The sequence below is a fragment of the Lontra canadensis genome, unplaced genomic scaffold, assembly GCF_010015895.1.
Source record: "Lontra canadensis isolate GAN:19392208 unplaced genomic scaffold, GSC_riverotter_1.0 scaffold14, whole genome shotgun sequence".
Taxonomy (NCBI): domain Eukaryota; kingdom Metazoa; phylum Chordata; class Mammalia; order Carnivora; family Mustelidae; genus Lontra; species Lontra canadensis.
The window spans coordinates 8,553,406-8,576,293 of record NW_022631008.1 but is presented as its reverse complement, the minus strand read 5'-3'; the positions used below and the strand labels follow the sequence as shown (position 1 = coordinate 8,576,293).

At 36.2% G+C, this 22,888-nt stretch overlaps 1 protein-coding gene across 4 annotated transcripts in view; it reads left to right on the top strand.

Annotated features, from left to right (window-relative positions):
* Positions 1-22,888, top strand: part of MAP3K7 (mitogen-activated protein kinase kinase kinase 7) — a 74,271-nt gene that overhangs the window by 6,611 nt on the left and 44,772 nt on the right. For all 4 annotated transcript variants that reach the window (XR_004382740.1, XR_004382739.1, XM_032858140.1 and 1 more), the window contains exons 2-6: positions 7,389-7,499; positions 10,563-10,628; positions 11,132-11,177; positions 12,264-12,402; positions 21,930-22,054. Coding sequence is in view for 2 of the 4 variants with exons in the window: in XM_032858140.1 (XP_032714031.1) it covers positions 7,389-7,499; positions 10,563-10,628; positions 11,132-11,177; positions 12,264-12,402; positions 21,930-22,054 (487 nt within the window). In the remaining 2 variants the exon portion in view is untranslated. The remainder of the gene's footprint in view (positions 1-7,388; positions 7,500-10,562; positions 10,629-11,131; positions 11,178-12,263; positions 12,403-21,929; positions 22,055-22,888) is intronic.

The following is a 22,888-nucleotide window of genomic DNA, read 5'->3' as shown; positions in this document are numbered from 1 at the left end:
TCTATGTGATGGCTTCCACCAGAATATTTTGTTTCACTATTAATTATGTTTTTAATATGACCTAATGTTGTCATTCTCAAACCAGAATCACCTGAAGAGCTTATTAAAACACAGATTGATGGACCCTACCCTCAAACTCAGTACTTTTGGGTTGGAACCTTAGAATTTATATTTCTCACAAATATTCTGGTGATGCTGATGCTTTTGATCCAGAGACCACACTTTGACAGAGCCATTGAATTAATGCTTTGATGTTTTTGCATTTGCTTTCTTGTGACACTCTTCTGGTTTGCCTGCTACAGTACTGACTGTTCCTTCCCAGTGTTTCCTGGTTCTTCCTCCTGTGTGTTCTAAATGTTGAAGTTCTTTGGAACTCAATTCCGGGTCCCCAGTATTTAGATAATGTTTTTTGGTAATCTCACCCAGTTGATTGACTAGAAATAACCAACTAAATGCTGTTATTTAATTGCTAAATGTGTTATTTTAAAAAACATTTTATATATATATAAAATTTTTTTGTTTTCCTTCATTAAGCTGTTGCTTAATCTAGACATTATCCTTGATTCATCTCTTCCTCTCCACCCATCCTGCTGCAGGCAGACCATCAGCAAGCTCTTTTTTTTTTCTTTTTAATTTGAGACAGAGGGAGAAAGAAGCATAAGCAGGGAGGCAGGAGCAGTGGGAAAGGGAGAAGCAGACTCCCCACTGAGTCTGATGTGGAGCTTGATCCCAGGACTCTGAGATCATGACCTGAGCCGAAGGCAGTCACTTAATCAACTGAGCCACTCTGGTGCTCCGCAAGTTCATTTAACCCTACTATAAAACATATCCAAGATCTGCCCATTTTTCTTGTCCTCACAGCTATCATCAGTCTTGTCCTCACAGCTCTTCTCTCCTGCTTGAGCTGCTGTAATAGCCTCGTATCTGGTCTCTCTATATATTCTAGCTTCCCTACAATCCATTTTTCATGTAAGAGCTAGAATGATTTTTTTTAAATATAAAATCATATCACATCGTTTCTTCTTAAACTCCTTCTGTTTCTTCCCATTGCACTTAGACTGAAATCCAAACTCCTTTTCATGATGGAGAGAGTCATTCAGGATCCAGACTCTGCCTATCTCTCCAGCCTTATCTTGCATCACTCTTCCCTTCTCCCACTATGCACCGCCCACACCAAACCTTCCAAGTATTTCTCTAGGTCATCACTAAAATGTCACCTTTCTCAGTGCAGCTTTACGGACTACCCTGTTTGAAATAGGCGAAGGGGGCGGGGGGTATAGTACATACATATTTGTACACACAGTATTTTTCTCCTTTTCTTCTTAGCACACTTGTGATTTACTAAAATATATGTGTTTTCTTGTATATCTTGCGTCCTCTTTATTTGTCTTTCTCCACAAGAATATAAGCAGTAGGAGCAAGGATTATGGTTTATTTTGTTCGCTTCTGTACCTTGAGTGTCTAGGATACCACCTAGTGTATAGATGGAGTTCAGATATTGTTGAATAGGGAATAGTGGGTTATTTCCATCCCTCCTTATGGCCTTCATATTACTTGTTTCTTCTTTGGTTGGTTCCTTCGATCATTCAAGTACCAAGTTAGTAACATCCCAAGGTTTCCACTAGTCTCTGTCCTCTCATCCTCATTTTGTGTTTTCTACATGGCATTTTTTGCAGTCTGGTATTTTTCTCGTTCATCTTTTTGTCTGTTGATTGTCGTCCCCCCACCTCCCTTAATTAAAAGTACATTCAATGTAGATCAGGACCTTTGTCTTGTTTATTGCTGTATCACTGGTATCCTAAATGGTACCTGGACATAGTAGACATTCAGAAAGTACTGGTGTAAGGAGTGAACAAATGAAGTTCATTATTCTCTTGGCATGAACCTCACCTTTACCCCTTTTGAAAGGAGAACTTACCTGTCCTTCCTCCATTGGCCTACACTGATTCTCCAAAACTGCTGAGCTCCGTGTATTTGAATTATCTGCCATCCCACAGTCTGTGATATAGGTTCCAACAATTTGCTCAACCACAGCCTCCTTCCAGCAGTGTAGGAAACTCTAATTTTCAGTTGCCTCACTTTTCTCTTGATAAGAGTTTTTTGTATCATTTCCATGTTCTCTTGGGGCTGAGAGAGCCTGAGCAGGGCCTCCCTTTGTCTGCCTCTCTTGCATTCTCCATCATCTGTAGCTTCCCTTGTTAGCTAAGCTGCATGAGGCAGCCCTCTCTTAGGGATCTCTTTGAGAAGTGGAAGGAATGAGTCCTTTCTGCCCTCAAATCCCTAAACCTGTCCTGAATCCCTAAGCCAATCCCCTGAAGGGGAGGGGGTGTTACTTTAGCCACCATCATAGACTAACCTTTGGCTTACTTTAGCGGTTAAGTACTTAAAAACTATTTAACTCTTGTTTTGCCTTGAATTATTTTTCTACCTCACAAGGTCAGTTCTTTATTTCTTTTTCTTGTTAACTCTTAATGTCTCTACATTTATGCCTTTGAAAAAATGGGAGGTTTTTTTTGATATTGCATTCTGAATGACCAACTGTGTATTTCTTAATATATTAATATTTATTATTATATATTATATATTATGTATATTATATTAATATATATAATATATATTACTTTTTCACAGTTCCTGGCTCACAGCTCCCAAAACCCTCAAAAGTTCATAAGTGAAGAGAGATATAAAAATCTCTCTCTCTCTTTCTCATATATTTTGTCTTTGTCTCTCTCTCTCATATGTTGGTATTGTTTACAGTAGTCATTATCATATTTATTGGCATTATTTACATTATTTACAATAGTCAAGATATGGAAGTAGCCTAAGTGTCCATTGACTGACGAATGGATAAAGATGATGTGGTTTGTTGGTATGTTAATGAGGCTACTTTGAACACTACCAAAGGATAGGGGTTGGTGCAAGGAGAAGCTACTTTGTGATTAGAAGGTTGGAACTTTCATTGCCATCCCCCTGACCTCCAAGGAGGGGAGAGGAGAAAAAAGAAGGGCTGGAGGTCAGACCACTTGCCAATAACCAAAGTTTAATCGATCATACCTGTCTAATGAGGCCTCTATAAAAACCCAAAAGAACAGTGTTCGGAGAACTTCCAGGTTGGTGAACACATAGAGGTGCTAGGAGAGTGGCTTTCCTGAAGAGGTCATGGAAACCCTCTACCCTTTTTGCATACCTTACCCTGTGGTTCTCTTCCATCTGGTGGTTTCTGAGTTATATCCTTTTATAATAAACTGGTAATCTAGTAAGTAAAATGTTAAAGTTTTGTGAGCCACTCTAGCAAATTAAGTGAACCCAAGGAGGGAGCCATTGGAACCTCCAGTCTGTAGCCATGGTCAGAAGCACAAGTGACACCTGGGCTTGTGACTGGCATCTGAAGTTGTGGGAGGAAGGGGCAGGTTTGTAGAACGGAGCCCTTAACCAGCAGGATCTGATGCTATGTCCAGGTAGATAGTGTCAGAATTGAACTGAATTATAAGATACCTAGCTGGTATCTGAGCATTGCTTGGTGGTGTGAAGAAAGTCCTCTTCATTCATTGGAAATGGTGATCAGAATCATTTGATACACAGAAATTTAATTCTTTAAGCATTGATTCTGTGCTTCTAACGTCACTCCTTTGAATTCATAGCAATTTTTTTTTAATCATGAATTTCAGTTTATGTATACAACCTTAGGCATCTTATACTTTCTTTACTATCATTTTGTATATGTTTCACTGTATATGTGAAGTATCTTATGGCCCTAACATGAGTGGAGGCTTTTTTAATAAGCCATGGGCTCTCATCTTATAAGAATATGCCTGTTTTATATGTCAGTGTTCCCAGAAATTAGTTTCTTTAGCAAATGGAAGAAAGTTTATCATGTCCTTTTTTGTTCACATTATGTTCCTATGATTTTAAGTTGAAAACTCAAGATTCAGCCATTATCTCAGCACTAGATGACACTTTTGCATCACAACTAGTCAAACACCTAACAGTTTTTGTGACAAGTGAATGATCCACAAATGTAATGTTTGGAATTCCTGCATGGGTATTCTTGAGAATAGGAAAATGAAACAGGAGGAGACTTACTAAGTACCAATTGCTTTAGGTATTTTTAAATACATGGTTGAAGAATATTTTAAATTCATAATCATTATTTCGTAGTAATATTAATAGTCTGGTCTCTATCCATACCTTCTTAGCCTAATGTTGCCATAAAGTTGAAATTTCTTTCAGGACCTTTTTTGCTATCCATCATGGCTAATTGTGAGACAAATGAGTAGTATCGCTCCTTACACTGATTCACACCTAACTCTAAGCACTTACTCTTCTGTAGGATTTAAGAAAATGCATGGGTTTGGCTTTCTTAAGAACCCTATAGATATCACTGAGGACACTGGAAGCATCTCCCTTTTACTGTTGAGAAAACAGAAGTGCAGAGATGTTAATCTCCCCAGCATTAATAGCTAGTATGTAGGCAGGACCTGTATTCAAACTCAAGTCTGTTGGATTTTAGAGCCGAGATCTGCTCTTTCCTTTATTCTGATGGTGCCGGTTTAGCCAATACCTATTCATGTTAAAGTAACTGGATGACTAGTGCAATGATTGTTGTTGGTTTCTTTCTCTTACAAGATATATAACTCAACACCCAAAAACAACCCAATTAAAAAGTGGGCCAAATACACAAACAGACATTTCTCCAAAGAGGACATATAGGTGGCCAGACATGTGAAAATATGATCAATATCACTCATCATCAGAGAAATGCAGTTCAAACTATAATGATATATCACCTCACATCTGTCAGAGTGGCTAAAATCAAAAACAGCGAGAAACAGCAAGTGTTGGTAAGGATAAGGATGTGGAGAGAAAGGAACCCTCGTGTGCTATTAATGGGAATGCAGACTGGTATAGCCATTGTAGAAAACAGTATAGAAGTTCTTTAAAAAGTTTAAAAAAAAAAAAAAAGGAACTACCCTGTGATCTAGTAATTGCACTACTGGGTATTTACCCAAAAAAAAATGAAAACACTAAAGGGATACATGCCTCCCCCCAGGTTTATTACAACAGGTTTATTTACTATAGTCAAGATATGGAAGTAGCCTAAGTGTCCATTGACGAATGGATAAAGATGATGTGGTGTGGATATGTACACACGCACACGCATGCACGGGAACATTTTTCAGCCATAAAAAAAGAATGAAGTCTTGCCATTTGCAACAACCTGGATATAGCCAGAAAGTATTATGCCAAGCTAATCAGTCAGAGACAAATACCATATGGTTTCACTCATATGTGGAATTTAAGAAATAAAACAGAAGAACCAAGGAAAAATAAAGAGACAAACCAAGAAACAGACTCTTAACTGAAGAGAACAAATGGATGGTTACCAAAGGGGAGGTGGAAGGGGGAATGGGTGAAATAGGTAACAAGGATTAAAGAGTATCCTTATCATGATAAGCATTGAATAATGTATAAAATTGTTGAATCACTATATTGTACACCTAAAACTAATATAACACTGTATGTTAACTATTCTGGAATTAAAACTAAAAACTTAAAAAAATACTTAGAGATGACAAAATAAAATAGAGAAGAATGTGAGAATAGAGGAGAATGCATGAAAAGCGCATAGACTAGTACCTGGCACATGGTGAACATTCAATAAATGGCCCATGGTTTAACCATTTGGGTAGTTTTATATATTATTTAACATGAGAAACGTCTGTACTGCTTTGTGTAACGTATGAAATAGAATTTGAGCTATGGCTAGAGTGGCCATATATCCCAGTTTACAGCCACCATCCTGGTAATTACTAGCACTTTCTTCTTGCTCTAAAAAGAGTTCTGATATAAATAATAAATTACCTAATCACCCTAGCTATAGCCAGCTTTGTTACAGAAGAGCTTTGTACCCAGGGATTTGTTCTTGAAAGTTTGTCTAAAGTAAAAACTCCTCTAAGGAAAGATAACTGGTACTTTTCTGACATAGAATAGAGATACGTGTGTGTATATTAGCATCCTTAACATTCTGGTGTTAAACTCTCTGGCATGGTCTTCACGAAGGAATATAGCCTTGGGCAAGTTCGTTTCCTTCTTTAAAACTAGGTACTTTATCTGTAAAATAACAATAGCATTAGTACCTGTCTCCTATGGTTGTGTAAATGGGGTAATGTAAGTAAAGCGTTACATAGAAAGTACATCATAAATGAGAGATATACAGAGGTAGATATTTCACTTAAGGAGAAAGCATTGATACGAAGTATTTAGATACATTGGGAACGGAAAAATTGGAGTAGACGACACTTAACTAAGGTCCTTTACAGTGATAAAAATCTAATGGTTTTGATTTACAAGGATAAAAAGCTATTCTTTTGTTGAATTTATATTAGGGCAAATTTCAAACATTTGTGAAAGTAGAAAGCGTAGTGTGAGAAAGCAGTGAATCCATGAGGTACCCATCACTTAGCTGTCAACAGTAATACAATACATAGCCAATCTTTCTTTTATAACTTTCAAAAATAACTTTAATGAGATATTTTACATATCATAAAATTGACCCATTTGAACTATTAGTCATTTGTACAAATTTGCCAAGTTATGGAACTGTCACCATAAATCAGTTTTCAGACATTTTCATCCCTTTGGTAATATTCATTCTACCACTTTATAGTTAATCCCAGTTTTCACAGTCAGTTCCAAGCAACCACTGATCTACTTTTTATCTCTATGAATTAGCCTTTTCTGGACATTTCATGTCAGTGGAATCATACAGGATGTGGTTTCTTGTGTCCAGCTTCTTTCACTTAGTATAGTGTGTTTGAGGTTCATTCACATTATAGCATGTATCAATTAGTAGTTCATTTCTTTCTCTTGAAAAGTGTATTCTCTTGTACAGGTAATACCTTGTTTCGTTTGTCTTTGCAGTCCCAGTGTTTTATCATCTGTATTTTTATCCTTTCACGTCTGTTTCATACCCCTACTGAACTATACAAAAGCTATGTTTAATTTCATGAATATGATAGCTTAAAAACATTGATTGTACGTTCTTGCTTTTTATATTTATTTTCCTAAACGTAGTCTTTCTGTCCTCTCATTCATCTTGCCAGTTTTAATTTGTTTTCTTGCTCCAGGGGTCTTTGTTGTTTGTTGTTTGGTTTTACCTGACAATAAAGAGCTGTCTAGACTATAAACTTCCACAGACAGAGATAAGTTCATTTCTTTATTTCCTCACTTTAATGAAACATTGTACTTGCTCAGTGGCAAATCCAGATAGTGATGATTTCTAAATCTTTTAATAAGTCTTTCAAGTTGGCTTCAGTGTTCTATGTTGGGCTGAATCTATTTATTTCTGATTCTCATGGGTGTTTGTTTTTTGTTTTGTTTTAACTCAGGTTGTTGGAAGAGGAGCCTTTGGAGTGGTTTGCAAAGCTAAGTGGAGAGCAAAAGATGTTGCTATTAAACAAATAGAAAGTGAATCTGAGAGGAAAGCTTTTATTGTAGAGGTAAGTTGAAATGTTTTTTCTAATGTATAGTTCTTTACCAAAGATATTCTGTGAATTTAATATTATGAAAAAGTTATTTCCCAGTTGTCATTTCCCCGTATTCTTGAACCTTAGCAATTTGGTTGAACCAAAGATAATGCTGTAGAAACATTTTTCATTCACACTCTTAATTTTAATTAAAAATTGGGGGGAAAAGACTTCTAACCACATAAATGAATTCATCCCTGAATTAAAATACAGATCATCTGTGTAATTCAAATCTATTTCAAGGCATAGGATTTAAATTTTGGAATAGAAATGGTATTCTATCCCATTATCTAAAATTAAGAAGGGAAATTTTATGCATTCATTATTGACTGAATATTTTTAGAAATTCAAATGAGATCACTTTACAGGGAAATAATTTCAAATTTGATTTTTTTTCTCATTTAGCATGAAAATCTACAACTCTGTTCTCTTACAGATTCAGTGATGAAGAATTCAATAATCATGAATTTAATAATAGTAATTGTATTATCAGATTTATTCTTTATTAATTTTGAACTATTTTGTATATTAGATCACAGTAGTTCCTTAAATTAGTGGGGTTTTTTCCCCCTCATTGGCCAATGGATAAGTGGTCTTTACCTTACAAGCCTTTCTGAATTTATGTCTGTGGTTATATTTAATTATAATTTGCAAATATACTTTATGATATTTTTAAACGTATAATATGGAGAATGAAAATTTAGTTGGGATACAATGAAGGGGATTTTTGTAATTAATTGAATGAGTTGAGAAATGTTGATAATTTGGGGTCCTCATGAAGAAAAGGTGATCTCTAGTAGTATGCTCCAAGAGTGGCCTCAGCATTGCCTTATTTATGATTTTTGTTTATGGTTGAGATAAGGTCTAAAAGTGCATTGGCACTTTCACAAAACTAGCTAAGAGCATATGTGTTAAATGCTAGGAATTAGGAGTCAAAACATTATTATAGGTTGGATAAAAAAAATTTTATCAAGGTTATACATACAGGTAATTCAGATTGTCAAATAGTTCTCCACATAGTCTTATTTTAAAAACTTTTTAATACCCAGACCTCTTCCCATCAAGATTTTTTGCTTATCAGAGGCAACTACTTTGAGCTCATCCCTTAGTTCTGTTTGTGTCCCCCAATCGAGAGACTCTAATCATTGGGATGATAAAGAGGCAGTCACTAAACTGAAGTCAGGAAAGGAGAGAATCTGGTCTGCCTTTCAACTAATCTCTCTGTTCCTTTGTTGGCTTATTTGCATAGGTTCCTGGTAGTACCACCGGTCCAACCCTTTGTAGGTTTTATGAAATTAATCTCATTTCTGTTCACTTTTTCTCATTTTTTTTTTAGGTCTGCTGTGTCAGTTACTGCTAGTCATTTGCTTTTCAGCTTCCAGAAACATGTGCTGTTTCCTCATTTGACATTCTCTTCATCCTTCTGAATTTGTGCCTTGAAAAAATGCCTGTAATATCTTGGTAGGATTTGGGGAAGGAGCAGAAATAAATGCTTAAGGGACACCTGGGTGGCTTAGTTGGTTAAGTGTTTGCCTTCGGCTCAGGTCAGATTCCAGGGTCCTGGGATCAAGTCCCACATTGGGCTCCCTGCCCCACTCTGCCTGCTTCTCCCACTGCTTGTGCTCTCTCTCTCTGACAAATAAATAAAATAAAATCTTAAAAAGAAAGAAAGAAATGCTTAAATAATGTGCTATCCGATGCTCAGTGCTAAACCTTTAGAAGATGAAATACCATAAATATATTTTTTGTATAATAAATGAATATAATAAATAGTAATTGTTGTGTTAGGACTGAAAATACACAAGTGTTGACTATAGAGAAATACAGCTTTCTAGTGACGTATAGTAAAAAGGTTAACCTTCATATGAGCTGGCTGTATAGTGTGGATAACAGAGAAGAGAAAGAGGGGGAAAAGACAGAAAAGAGAGGAGAAGGAAGAGTAAGTGCAGTTTGGAGGGACACATTAATAGAAGTTTGAGGTGTAGAGCAAGAGAAACAGTACAGCCAAACCTCTCACTGACCTCAGTGTGATTCATTGGATTGGGGAAGATTATTTGCATAGGTACCTGGTACTATCATTAGGAAGTAGGGAGAACAGCTAGGAACATACCATAGTGATTACTGCAGCAATTCATGTTGGAATTACTAAGGCAGTGGTAGTGGGAATGGAAAAGACGTGATTAATTCAAGAGATGGGAGAAGGAAGAAGACCGTACACATATGCAGAAAGAGTACAGATTTTAAGTTGGGTGAACCAAAGTTGAAACCCTGGCAGTAGCGATAGGTTATTTAACCTCTCCCTTAGCCCTGTCTGAGCTTTATCTTAAAGGTCCCTTTTCTTTTCTTTAAATTTTATTTATTTATAATAGAGATAACAGGGAACATAAGCAGAGAGAGCTGGAGAGGGAGAAGCAGGCTCGCTGCTGAGCAGGGAGCCTGAGATGGGGCTCAAAGCTAGGACGCTGGGATCGTGACCTGAGCCAAAGGCAGCCACTTAACTGACTGAGCTACCCAGGTGCCCCAAAGGTCTCTTTTCTTATAGGCAGAAATGACAATTCCTACCTTGCAGAGTTGTGAGAATTATATAGTATCTGTTAAATGCCCACCAGGACCTGGCACAGAGTGAGGTAGGCTATGCAGCCGTAACTCTGAAGATGATGATGATGACATAGCTTCATTTGCCTTGGATAACTAAGCTCAGTGCCCTCTCTGGGATGGTGTACTAACATTTCTTGTTAAAGTTTATTTTTTCTTACTTGTACTTATCATGGCTTGTTCATACTCCTGTTATAGCATTTTGCATTTTGCCTTAGTTATTCGTTTACATGTCTGTCTCCCAAGTAAAGTGTGAGAGCTCCAGGGCAGGGAATCTTTTCCATTCTGGGCAGGCATTTATGACACATCACCTGCTACATAGTGAATAATGATTGTTAAATGATTAAACTAATGTTTTGTATACCCTAAAGTTGTAATGATATAATGTAATCAATTCCTCAAAAATTAGCATCTTTTAAAAGAAACCTTAATTTGTTACAGCTTCGACAGTTATCCCGTGTGAACCATCCTAATATTGTAAAGCTATATGGAGCCTGCTTGAATCCAGTAAGTTTGTCGCTTTTTCATTGTCACCTGTCTATAAGCATTGACACAGTAAATGTTTGCAGGTGTGTAGTTTATGAAGCTATTTTGATCTGTTATTTTTTCTTAAATTAAAAGTGTAAAAATTACCCTTTATGTATTTGTTTGTAGTCTGTTAGCAACGCAGTATATTGCAAGAGTTATCTTGGGTAGTCTTATCCATTAACCTCATCTTATGAGGCTCATGATGTTCTGTGTCAGTATCTACTCAACACTGGAGAAAGCTTTCGAAGTTCTGGCAATTATCTTTTTACACACACCTGCATTCTTGGACAGTGGGCCCCTACAAGACAAGGCCTTAGATCATAGATCCCCTTCTTTTTTCCATTAGTTCCATTCACATAGCAGAAATCAAAAGAATAATTTCTTGTGCATTTTTAAAATTAAAGATTGAACTCCGTTCTCTCTCAAGTCACCTAAGATGTTATAGCCCTGTGGTTAATTATAATGACATATGTTTCTTTTAGGTATGTCTTGTGATGGAATATGCTGAAGGGGGCTCTTTATATAATGGTGAGTGTCATTAGACCTGTCTTTATCTAATAGAGTAAAATCATTGAAAAGCTTTTCATATACACTGTTAGTTACTTAATGTTCTTTACAGCTTACCTTCAGAATCTCAAAAGGAGGTAATTAAAAATAAATCTGCTAAAGATAAGAAATGAAAAGAACATTAGTATGTGAAATTTAGAAGTCTGAGTATATCAATCTTTTCAATTGATGGTACTTTTCATAATGTTAAAAACATTTAAGTCAAGTAAAATTTGCTTTTTAAATAGATTTTAAAATATCTTCATACTTTTAATGTTTTTCTTTTTGTCCTCTCTTAGCTTTGAGCCTCCTCATTTGAGAACTCTTTAAGCATACTTTCTTCCATTTCATTCCTCTTAATTTGCTCTCTTTACAAAAAATGAAATTGTGAAAACTTCAGAAAACATTTTAATTATAACAAAGAAACTAGGTCATTTAGTTATATTTACAGAACAGAGCTAACTTTTTCACTCTTAAGAAACACCAATCTTTTAGTAAGTATATTAATTGTTGCATTTGTATAAAATAAATGGTTGTATTTTATTTTTTTTTAATTACCATTTTATTTAAATTTTTACTTATATTCACTGCCCATGTGTTCATTGTTGATGGGTATCTCTAATACTCCATTGTCTTACTTGGTTGAATTATTTCTAGTTTTTAGCTATTGTAGAAAGCATAATTTTAAGTATCTTGACACACGTTATTTTCTTTTTGTACTACTTCTCTGTACTTCTCTTACAGTAGTATGCCATCACATTACTTATAAGTCACATTATTGTGTGAAAGACTGTCAATGTGGAAAAGTGTGGTAATTCATACTAATTTTGCTCGAGTGTAGGTATAACATTTAATAGAAGTATCACATTGTAGGTGCTTATGTGATAGTTACCCATTTGAAATTATTAGATATTTCCATCTTTGTATTTAGAAAAGAATTAAAAGCAGAAGTGATGGGAGCATGAGTAGGAAAATATCCAGTCATGTGTTCCACTAGTGCTCGCATTCACCTTGTGTCTTTTTTTATATGCAATAAAGTTCTTTTTAGTTTGTGCCTTTCTTTTGCAGTGCTGCATGGTGCTGAACCATTGCCATATTACACTGCTGCCCATGCAATGAGTTGGTGTTTACAGTGTTCCCAAGGAGTGGCTTATCTTCACAGCATGCAACCCAAAGCTCTAATTCACAGGGACCTGAAACCACCAAAGTAAGTTCTAATAGTGTGGTGTCTGTCTCTGTCTCTGCCGCCCAGCCCTCCATCCACTTCCTAATTCAAGCTAATTGTTACACTGACTTTATCTTTTCTCTTCCTTTTTGGCTTGTTTGAGAGTGTTTATTTTTAACTTACCTTCATTATTTAGTCATTTCTCTAAGCTTGCATTTTAAAATGTTGTCTTTACTAGGATTTAAATCTTCGTCAGATTTTTATTTTAATAATTCTTGCTGTTGATTAGCATACTTCTACAGTTGGTTAGCCTATAAATCTTATTTTGTGCCTGCTCTATATATTGTTGCCCCCAGACAGTCAGTTCCATAAAAGCAAAGACAAGTTTGTCTTATTCCCCACTATATTCCTAATAGCTAGTACAATGTCCACATGTAGTGGACATTCTGCAATATTTTACAGAGTGGTTATTATTTGCCATTTTAGAGGAAGGCAAAAGGACATTTCTGGCTTCCGGGTAGAAAATGAAAATATTCTGGATTTCTTCATATTAAGGATCCTAGGACTTTGAAAGAACTTAAAAACTCCCTAAATAAGTACTTTAGAAGGCTAAAACTTTAGGGGGTTTTTTGTTTGCATAGGTACTCAGTTAAAGAAAACACACATGTGGGTTTGTCCCCTTTTTTCTCAGATTTTTTTTTCTTCTTTATCCACTTGTGACAGAGTTTAAAAAAAAAGTCCACATGCCATTGTCTCTCTTCCCACTCCCTCTGCCACCACATCAGTCCTTGTTTAAGAGGTTTCCCCTAGGAAATCAGTCTCAAATATTGGATTCTCTTGATACAGGTAGCTTTAAAGTGTCCCTTCTGGGTACAACTTGTCACTCTCATGTCTGATCTGATATGTTCTACATAGGTTTCAGCTCTTGGAATGACTGTTCTCACTAGTGTACCTTATTTCTACTCTCAGACTTAAACTGATTTCTCTTGCCCCAGGTCCCTGGTCAAATAATGTTTAAGACCCAGATTCATGACATACATTTTTTTTAACTTGACTCCTTGAGGCTATTGCCTTAGCTGCCTATCTTGAATATGAATAGTGAAGAAAAAACCACTTTGTCTTTCTTTTTTATGAAGCGTGAGTCCTCTTTTGCTCCTCTTCATTAACACACAGCTGAATTATCAAAACAAATTAATGAGAATCATAGCTCTTATCCAGCAACAAATTGACTAATGATTCAAAAGATATAGGCAAGCATCAGGTACATAGCATCTTTTTCTGAAAGATCCAGAAACTATTAGATGGAACTCTTCAAAAGTATCCCTTTTCTTCTGCATTATGTCACATTTCAGCTTTGAAATAACTATTTCTAAACAATATACGTGAAAATATCTCACAAAAGGAAGTCTTTTGAGTTTTCCAACATCTTTTCTAATCCATAATTTTACAACTAAAATAACTACCTTCATTCTCCATCTACCCATACTCCATAAATCCATAAATATTAGATGTACTTACCGAACCTACTTAGACCAGTTATGTCCTACCAAAATCATTTGTAGATAGGGCCTCTAACTTTTGCTAATAAATACCATCAGTATATTTACAGGAAGTCTGGCTTAGGCCATACATTCCTCTTGGGCATCCTTATGTGTGCACTCATCCTGTAGTATTTCAGATTATCTTTGGGACATCCGTATTCAAACTGGGCTTTAGAGTTAGAACTGATTTTTCAGAATGTACTGGGAAGAAGGTTGTTTGAAATGGCTGTGTTTTCTCATGAAATTGTGTATACAAGCACATGTACTATGTTATTGTCACTGGAAAACCTGTGGATTCTGTGGTCAGAAAGAATTCCTGGCATATAAAGAAGGCACCTGATGATTTGGTTAGGTATTTTATATAATGTCAATTTGTGCCCTATTTTATTCATCTTTTGCAGGTTCGTTCGCATGTACTTGAGAAATAAAAGTGTGTTTTTGATCCCAGCTGTGTGAATGTAAGCCTAAAGAGAATGTTTAGGTGCATATTTCAGTGAGCCTTGAATATCATGCTCATGGCTAGTGGCATATTAAAATCTTAGTGAAGGAGTACTAATTACAATAATAATAATAATGTAAAAGTCATTCAGAAAAAATTGAATCTATCAAGATGAAACAAGGAAAACCAGTTATAGTTCTTTTGTTGGGTAAAGAGTAGTTAGAGCTGGAACAAGAACAGTGAAACAGGAAGTTTTTTGTTGATGTGCATATAAAGGTAAATTGCATTTAGCATTCTTTCCACTTCAGTTATTATAGGAGATTTGTGACATTATGGAAATGTGTATAGCAGTTTATCTGGTTTATCGTAGTCGTTGGACTAAAAAGAAACTAATTCCTAAATAATCTCTCCAGTTAGAATTTTAATATGAAAATTATATATAAAGAATGTATAAAAATTGTAATTTCAATGGACCCCATATACTACTATTGAATATTACTACAGTGTGATGGTACAACTTATCTTTATTTCTGTTTGTCATCAAGAGGAAAACCTAAGTAAGGGTATACTACTTGGTGACTATACTTGGGTAATATAGCACCTAGGAAAATCAGAATCTTAAATTCAGAAAATTTTCTGGAAATCTTTCATTAAATTAGTCTAACTATAATAAGAGTTATGTTCCTCCCACACACACATTCAAAGCATAAGAATGGTTTTGGGTTTGAACATTTTTAGAAGTATCTTAAAAATAAAGACATTTAAAATAAGGACCATTTTTTTCCTTCTTCCTTAGAGGTTATTTTACTTTTTTCTTTAAATTATATGTTGTTATTCTCAAATAATACATGTTTGTGATTAAAAACAAATTCAAATAGTTAGAAAAATATAAAGCAAGTCTTTCCTACCTCCTATTCCTCAAAGGTAACCACTGTTTTTGTTTTTTTAGCAAAAAAAAAACCAAATTTTTACTTATATTCACTGCCCATGTGTTCATTGCTTATAAGTCACATTATTGTGTGAAAGACTGTCAATGTGGAAAAGTGTGGTAATTCATATTAATTTTGCTTGAGTGTAGGTATAACGTTTAATAGAAGTATCACATTGTATATATAGTAGTATATAATGTTCTTTTTTCACTTACATGGACATCTTTTCATATCACTGTATTCAAATATTTACTTCTTTATTTTTTAGCCTCATTTTTAATAGATAAATAATATTCCTGTTACCTCTTAAGTAAGTACTTGAAACTATTCTTGGTCTTATAAGCAGTCTTAGAAGACTTGATTTGTAGAGCTGTTTTTAGAAAACAGAGTGCTACTGAGTCTTTTAATGTTTTGAGATTCTGCATAGTTTTTAATGCCCTAAGTTGGTCTTCTCAAACTTTCCTACCCCTCAGAACAAAGTTGTGATATAATGTAACCTCAGCCATTCTAAGACTAGGGACAGAGCCCAAATAACCCTTCTTTAGGAATTTTGCATGCACATTTTACTTCACCTGCATATATTATGTAATTTGTTTTAAAGTCAATGTTAGGATGTTAAAAATACTTAAAACTGAGTAAAAGTGATGGCCCATGGAGAAGTGCTAGCTTTAACCTAAAGGTTAAAGGCTCCCTGCCACTTATCCTGGCATACACTAATATAATGGCAAGGTTTCATACCCTGGTTTGAAAACTGCATAAAGTTAAGCCACAGTATCTATGCACTTAAATCCTAACAACCTGTGTGTGCTGATAGAGATTGTATAGAAATGTGGCTTTGATTCTTATGCTCACATAATAAGAATTTTGACACTCCAGAGTATGGCGAACCAGATCAACTGAAAAACCATCCTACAACAAACACCCAGAGATAAATGCGTATGACAACAAATATCCTTTTACATGTATAGGTGATCTTACAAGAAAAGAGAAATCATCAGGACAAAAAATGGAAAGCACTGAATCCTGAGAGAATTTAATCCAAGCATGGAAGCTAAAACTGTTGTGAGCTGTCATTATCAAAAATGTAAAGCCCTGGTGTTAATGGCTCTTGTGTAATTGGAGGTAGGTCCTGTGTTCTGCACCAGGTGAAGTAGCAGAACTGAGATCTCTCCATAAATTTAGGATCCCTGGAGGGAACAACTTAAAAGTGGGCTAGAAAAAATAACCAGTTTTCTGATTGGGAAACATTTATTTCTTAACAGAGGTCTCCCCGTATGTTGTTGCGAGTTGAATTTGCCCTGCTTACACAATCCAGAAAAATCCCAACAAAATAGATTAAACGTGTTTTGGGATTGGTAGTGTCCCACGGCATCTAGTAGTAAGTGAAACTCCATTTTAAAGTCCTATGTTTTGGGGTGCCTGGGTGGCTCGGACGTTTAAGCATCTACCTTTGGTTCAGGTCATGATCTCATGGTCCTGAGAGCGAGTGCTGTGTCGGGCTCCCTGCTCAGTGGGGAGCCTGCTTCTCCCTCTGCCTCTCTCTCTATATATATATATCTCACGAATAAATAAATAAAATCTTTTAAAAAATAATAAAAATTTAAAAATAAAGTCCTGTGTTTTCAGTCCAGATTTTAATTACTCCAGATTAAAATTGATCAGATATAAAGCCACAATAAAAATTACCACATCCATAAGGGTCCAAGTTACCATGGGTAAAAGTCAGCAGAAATAACACAAAGCAGAAGTAAGCCCTCAAATATTAAGACTCCAGATATTTGGAATTATCAATATGAAATATAAAGTAAATATGCTTATATAATTTACCCCCAAAAAGGAATTAAAGTGTGCAAGGAATAAACTATACAAAATGACCAAAAGAACAAAATACAACATTTAAGAATAATTAAAAATTTAAACTAGCAGATCTGAAATAGGTGACAAGAGAATTGGTGAGCTGTGAGATATATCTGTAACTACCCAGAATGCAACACAAACAAATAAATAAATGAGAAAAATAAAAGGTTAAGGAACACAGGGAAAGGAAAGGACTAACAGCATAGAACTCCAGTAGAAGAAAATAGGATGGAGAGAGTTTATAATTCAAGAGAGATTACGGGCACCTGGATGGTTCAATGGGTTAGGCCTCTGCATTTGGCTCAGGTCATGATCTCAGGGTCCTGGGATCGAGCCCTGCATCGGGCTCTCTGCTCAGCAAGGAGCCTGCTTTCCTCTCTCTCTACCTGCCTCTCTGCCTACTTGTGATCTCTCTCTCTCTGCCAAATAAATAAAGGAAATATTTTTAAAGAGAGAGAGAGATTGGCCAGGAATTTTCTGGACAAAGGTATCATTTCTAAACAGGATAAATGAAGTCTACCCTGTGACACACCTTAGTGAAGCTACAGAAGAACAAAAACAAAAGAGAGATTTTTAAATCAGCTGATCAGAAAAGAGATTACCTGCAAAGTATTGACAGACAAGTACACTTTCCAGCACCATTAGTAAAATCTGGAAAACTGGAATCATAACTTCACAGAGCTGAGAGAAAATAGTGTACCTGCCCTAAATTACTTTCTAAGAAGAAGGGTGGGAGTTAAAGATGTTTTGAAACAAAACCTGAGAGAATTCACTATAAATGGACCTTAATTGAAGGTAGTTGGGAATGAAAGAAAATGGTTATGTAGGACAAGTATAAGATTCAAGAAGGAATGGTGAAACAAAATAAGTAAAAATAAAATAAATGTTGGCTATGTAAAACAAAAATATCTTTTGTGTGTAAGAGAAGGTGGTTGAAAGGGATTCAAAATAAAGAATTATTTCTTTATAGAAAACAAGTAGAATTACTTCTTGTTTACACATGACTTTCAGCTTTTTTTTTTTTTTTATAAATATATATTTTTATCCCCAGGGGTACAGGTCTGTGAATCACCAGGTTTACACACTTCACAGCACTCACCATAGCACATACCCTCTCCAATGTCCATAACCCCACCCCCCTCTCCCAACTCCCCTCCCCCCCAGCAACCCTCAGTTTGTTTTGTGAGATTAAGAGTCACTTATGGTTTGTCTCCCTCCCAATCCCATCTTGTTTCATTTATTCTTCTCCTACCCCCTTAACCCCTCATGTTGCATCTCCACTTGCTCATATCAGGGAGATCATATGATAGTTGTCTTTCTCCAATTGACTTGTTTCTCTAAGCATGATACCCTCTAGTTCCATCCATGTTGCCGCAAGTGGCAGGATTTCATTTCTTTTGATGGCTGCATAGTATTCCATTGTGTATATATACCACATCTTCTTTATCCATTCGTCTGTTGATGGACATCTAGGTTCTTTCCATAGTTTGGCTATTGTAGACATTGCTGCTATAAACATTCGGGTGCACGTGCCCCTTCGGATCACTACGTTTGTATCTTTAGGGTAAATACCCAGTAGTGCCAATTGCTGGGTCATAGGGTACTGGCACAAAAACAGACACATAGATCAATGGAACAGAATAGAGAGCCCAGAAATAGACCCTCAACTCTACGGTCAACTAATTTTTGACAAAGCAGAAAAGAATGTCCAATGGAAAAAAGACAGCCTCTTCAATAAATGGTGTTGGGAAAATTGGACAGCTACATGCAGAAAAATGAAATTGGACCATTTCCTTACACCACACACGAAAATAGACTCAAAATGGATGAAGGACCTCAATTTGAGAAAGGAATCCATCAAAATCCTTGAGAACACAGGCAGCAACCTCTTCGACCTCAGCCGCAGCAACATCTTCCTAAGAACAGCGCCAAGGGCAAGGGAAGCAAGGGCAAAAATGAACTATTGGGATTTTATCAAGATCAAAAGCTTTTGCACAGCAAAGGAAACAGTTAACAAAACCAAAAGACAACTGACAGAATGGGAGAAGATATTTGTAAACGACATATCAGATAAAGGGCTAGTATCCAAAATCTATAAAGAACGTAGCAAACTCAAGACCCAAAAAACAAATAATCCAATCAAGAAATGGGCAGAAGACATGAACAGACATTTCTGCAAAGAAGACATCCAGATGGCCAACAGACACATGAAAAAGTGCTCCATATCACTCGGCATCAGGGAAATACAAATCAAAACCACAATGAGATATCACCTCACACCAGTCAGAATGGCTAAAATTAACAAGTCAGGAAATGACAGATGCTGGCGAGGATGCGGAGAAAGGGGAACCCTCCTACACTGTTGGTGGGAATGCAAGCTGGTGCAACCACGCTGGAAAACAGCATAGAGGTTCCTCAAAATGTTGAAAATAGACCTTCAGCTTTTTAGGGAATGATATAGAGAGTGTTTTACACATTTAAATGTTTAACTTTTGAGTAAGGTAATAAAACTCTTTTACTTTCATAGTTCTTTTTGCACTTTTAAAATGCTTTATATTGATTTCAGTTTTTATAGGAATAATAAGTTACATTGGGATATAAAAAACCTAAAACTCTGAGTATCAGTTTCTTTAAAGGAATCCTAATAGCTAGGAATATTAGTTAAAACCAGCTGCTGTAGCTAATACTGGGTTTATCACAATAGAAATTTATTGCTCATGCATGTGAAATCCAAAAGAGGGGTTCCTGTTTGGCAGATGATCTTCCATATTGTCATTCAAGGACCCAGTTAAGCTCCCTTCATTTTGTACTTCCGCCGTCCTCCAGGACTTTGGGAACGTAAGCATTCAGCCAGCAGATAAAGAGAATGGAGATCACATATGAGAGGTTTTTTGAACAAGGCCTGGAAGTGACCCTCCCACTACCTACGTATCAGTGGCCACAACTCAGTCTTAGGTATAATTACCTACAGTAGAAGTTGGGAAATGTCTTATAGGCCCCAGAGGAAGAAGGGGATGGCTTTTATGAGCAGATGGCCAGTCCCAGTCACCCAGAATATTTACTGCTCTAACCACCGGTTAGAACCACTCACGGCTCTTTTCCAGTTAAACATCCCAAAGGCTCTAACAGTCACCATCCAGTTCACCATCCGGATGAACAGCTTAGGATGACATGCAGTCCTCCACCTGTGGCCTTCCATAGTTTGGAAACGAATGAATTGAAAGGACAAGTTATCTGTCACCTCTCTCTCTCCCCATTCACCCAATACATAATAGCTGAAAGATGGGACAATCAGTAAAACTTTCCACTGGGGAAAGGGAAGCATGGAGGCATACAGTAGTTCCTAGTCTCTAGGGGTGAAGTCTTGGCATTATCTGGTCCCTCTGCCCTGGATTTGTAAGAGGGGTCTTGATCAGGCCTTTGGCCCTTGAAAAGGAACTCCCTTATCCATTGCTCATGATTCCAAGCTTCACCCTTTCGTGGGTTCCCCCTTGTGCATTCTTTATACCATGCCAGATGTGGGTATTGGGTATACTCTCCTCCAAAGCTGTACAGATTTCCCAGCTGCACACTGGTTATGTAAATCTGGGCTCCTGAGGATTGTTGTAAGACTCAAAATAATCAAAAGTCTTATTTAGAAATTTGTGGTTCATTTGACAATATTAATTTCCTCAAGAGTAGGCTTATGATCGCCCTGGTTCCAGTCAATTTCATGTGCCTGTGACTATTACCAGAATTCTTTCTTAGGCAAAATATTGAACCTGGTTTATTTGATTTCTGGCCACATTGCCTTTTCTTAGTGGAACATTTTAATTAAACTATTACGTTCAGGTGGGAAGTACTTTCTCTTAATTTGTTCTTTGCTGCGGTACTGAGTCTTGAGGGCTTTTATCAGTCTTATTTCCTGCTATTTGGAGTTTAGAAACAGTCAGCTTTTCCAGTCCTTCAAGGCCACAGATTATCATAGGAGACAATTTTTACAAAATGTTTTGCCATGTCATTACATGGATCTGTTTCTTTCCAGCCTCCAGTTTTAGCTTTCTTGCTGCCTGTTGCTAAGTTAATATCAAATATATTAGATTTTTTTTTATAGCAGCATCCACTTCTATACCAATTTTGTATATCGGTTAGAGTTGCACTGTTAACAGTAGGTAAGCTCTGAAATCTCATAGCTTTACAAAATACAAGTTTATTTGTTTTTCCCACTCATGTGAAGTCCAAAATGAAATAGCAAGTTTCTCATATGGTGGCTCAGGATCCCAGGCTCCTTGTAGCTCAAAAATCCTCTGCACTCCATGGCATATGAGGAAAGGAAAAGAAATATATATATGTGGGAGATTTTTATGGCCAGGCTTAAAAGGGAACTACATCACTTCTACCTACAGCCCATTGGCTTGAAAAACACTGCAATAGGTAGATTGAATTTAGGGGACAAGTGACTTATAAAAGTATTGATATCCATTTACTTCCATTTTAGAGCACATAATGTTGACCTACTAGAACTTTTTTAAATCCATATTTTATTTTGGCCCAGAGAGATGTATAGTCAGGAAAGATTATGGCGATAGAGATGAAGACATCAAAATATGGATCTAGCAGTTTCCCTAAGAGAACTAGGTTAAGGCAATTTATTTTTTGCTAATATTCTTGTGAACCATTGAGCTATTAGAGTGACCAAGAAGTGTTTGACAAAAGTTGATGACATTTTGCTTAACCATTTCTATTACCACAAATGCCTCCTCTTTTATTTTAGATAATCAGGTGTTGGTCTTACAACCTTTGTTTTTGTTGTTTTGTAAACAGCTTGCTGCTGGTTGCAGGCGGGACAGTATTAAAAATCTGTGACTTTGGTACAGCCTGTGACATCCAGACTCATATGACCAATAACAAGGGGAGTGCTGCTTGGATGGCACCTGAAGTTTTTGAAGGTAAATGACAAAAGCATGTTGTGACTGATAATCTGCCTTCTTACTCCATGTACATCCAGAGTATGTTTATGGCTTTACCCTGTTTCGGTGGTTTTATTTCTGCATAGTACATGCTAGAAAGGATATACAGTTGACCCTTGAACAACATAGAAGTTATTGGTGCTCACCATCCTGTGCAGTTGGAAATGCACATGTAACTTTTGACTCCCCCAAACTTAAATACTTATAGACAACTATTGACCATAAGCATTAGTGATAAAATAAACAGCCTTTTAACACATATTTATGTATGTATGATATACTATATTCTTACATGAAAATAAACTGAAAAAAGAAAATGTTATTAAGAAAACAGTAAGGGAACTACATTTATAGTATTGTACTGTATTTCTCAAAAAAAAAAAAAATCACATTTAAGTAGACCTCTGCAATTCATACAAGTATTCACAGGTCAACTGTACTAAAGTCTAAGAGGCAGTAAATAAATACAGCCCTAGATCTTAAATCTCATAGCAAGATTTGTGTTGTCTAGCAGTGTCCTATGCAAGTTCAAGTATATGTACAGTCAAGCCTCATGTTCATATTCCACCTATTGCAACTGTAAAACGTGCCTATTTTTAACCTGAAAATCAGTATTCATGGTGCTTTCATGGTTATTTGCAGGCATGTATAGAGCAGGGGAACATTTTGAGTCGTCCAACATACGTTCCCAGCTAAGTAGCAAGACAACACACTGCCTTCTTATTTCGGCTCTTATATTGTGTCATTTTAATGATCTACTTAGTGCCGTGTTTTTTTCGTTTTTTATGTGCTTTTTGTTGGTGATTTCACTGT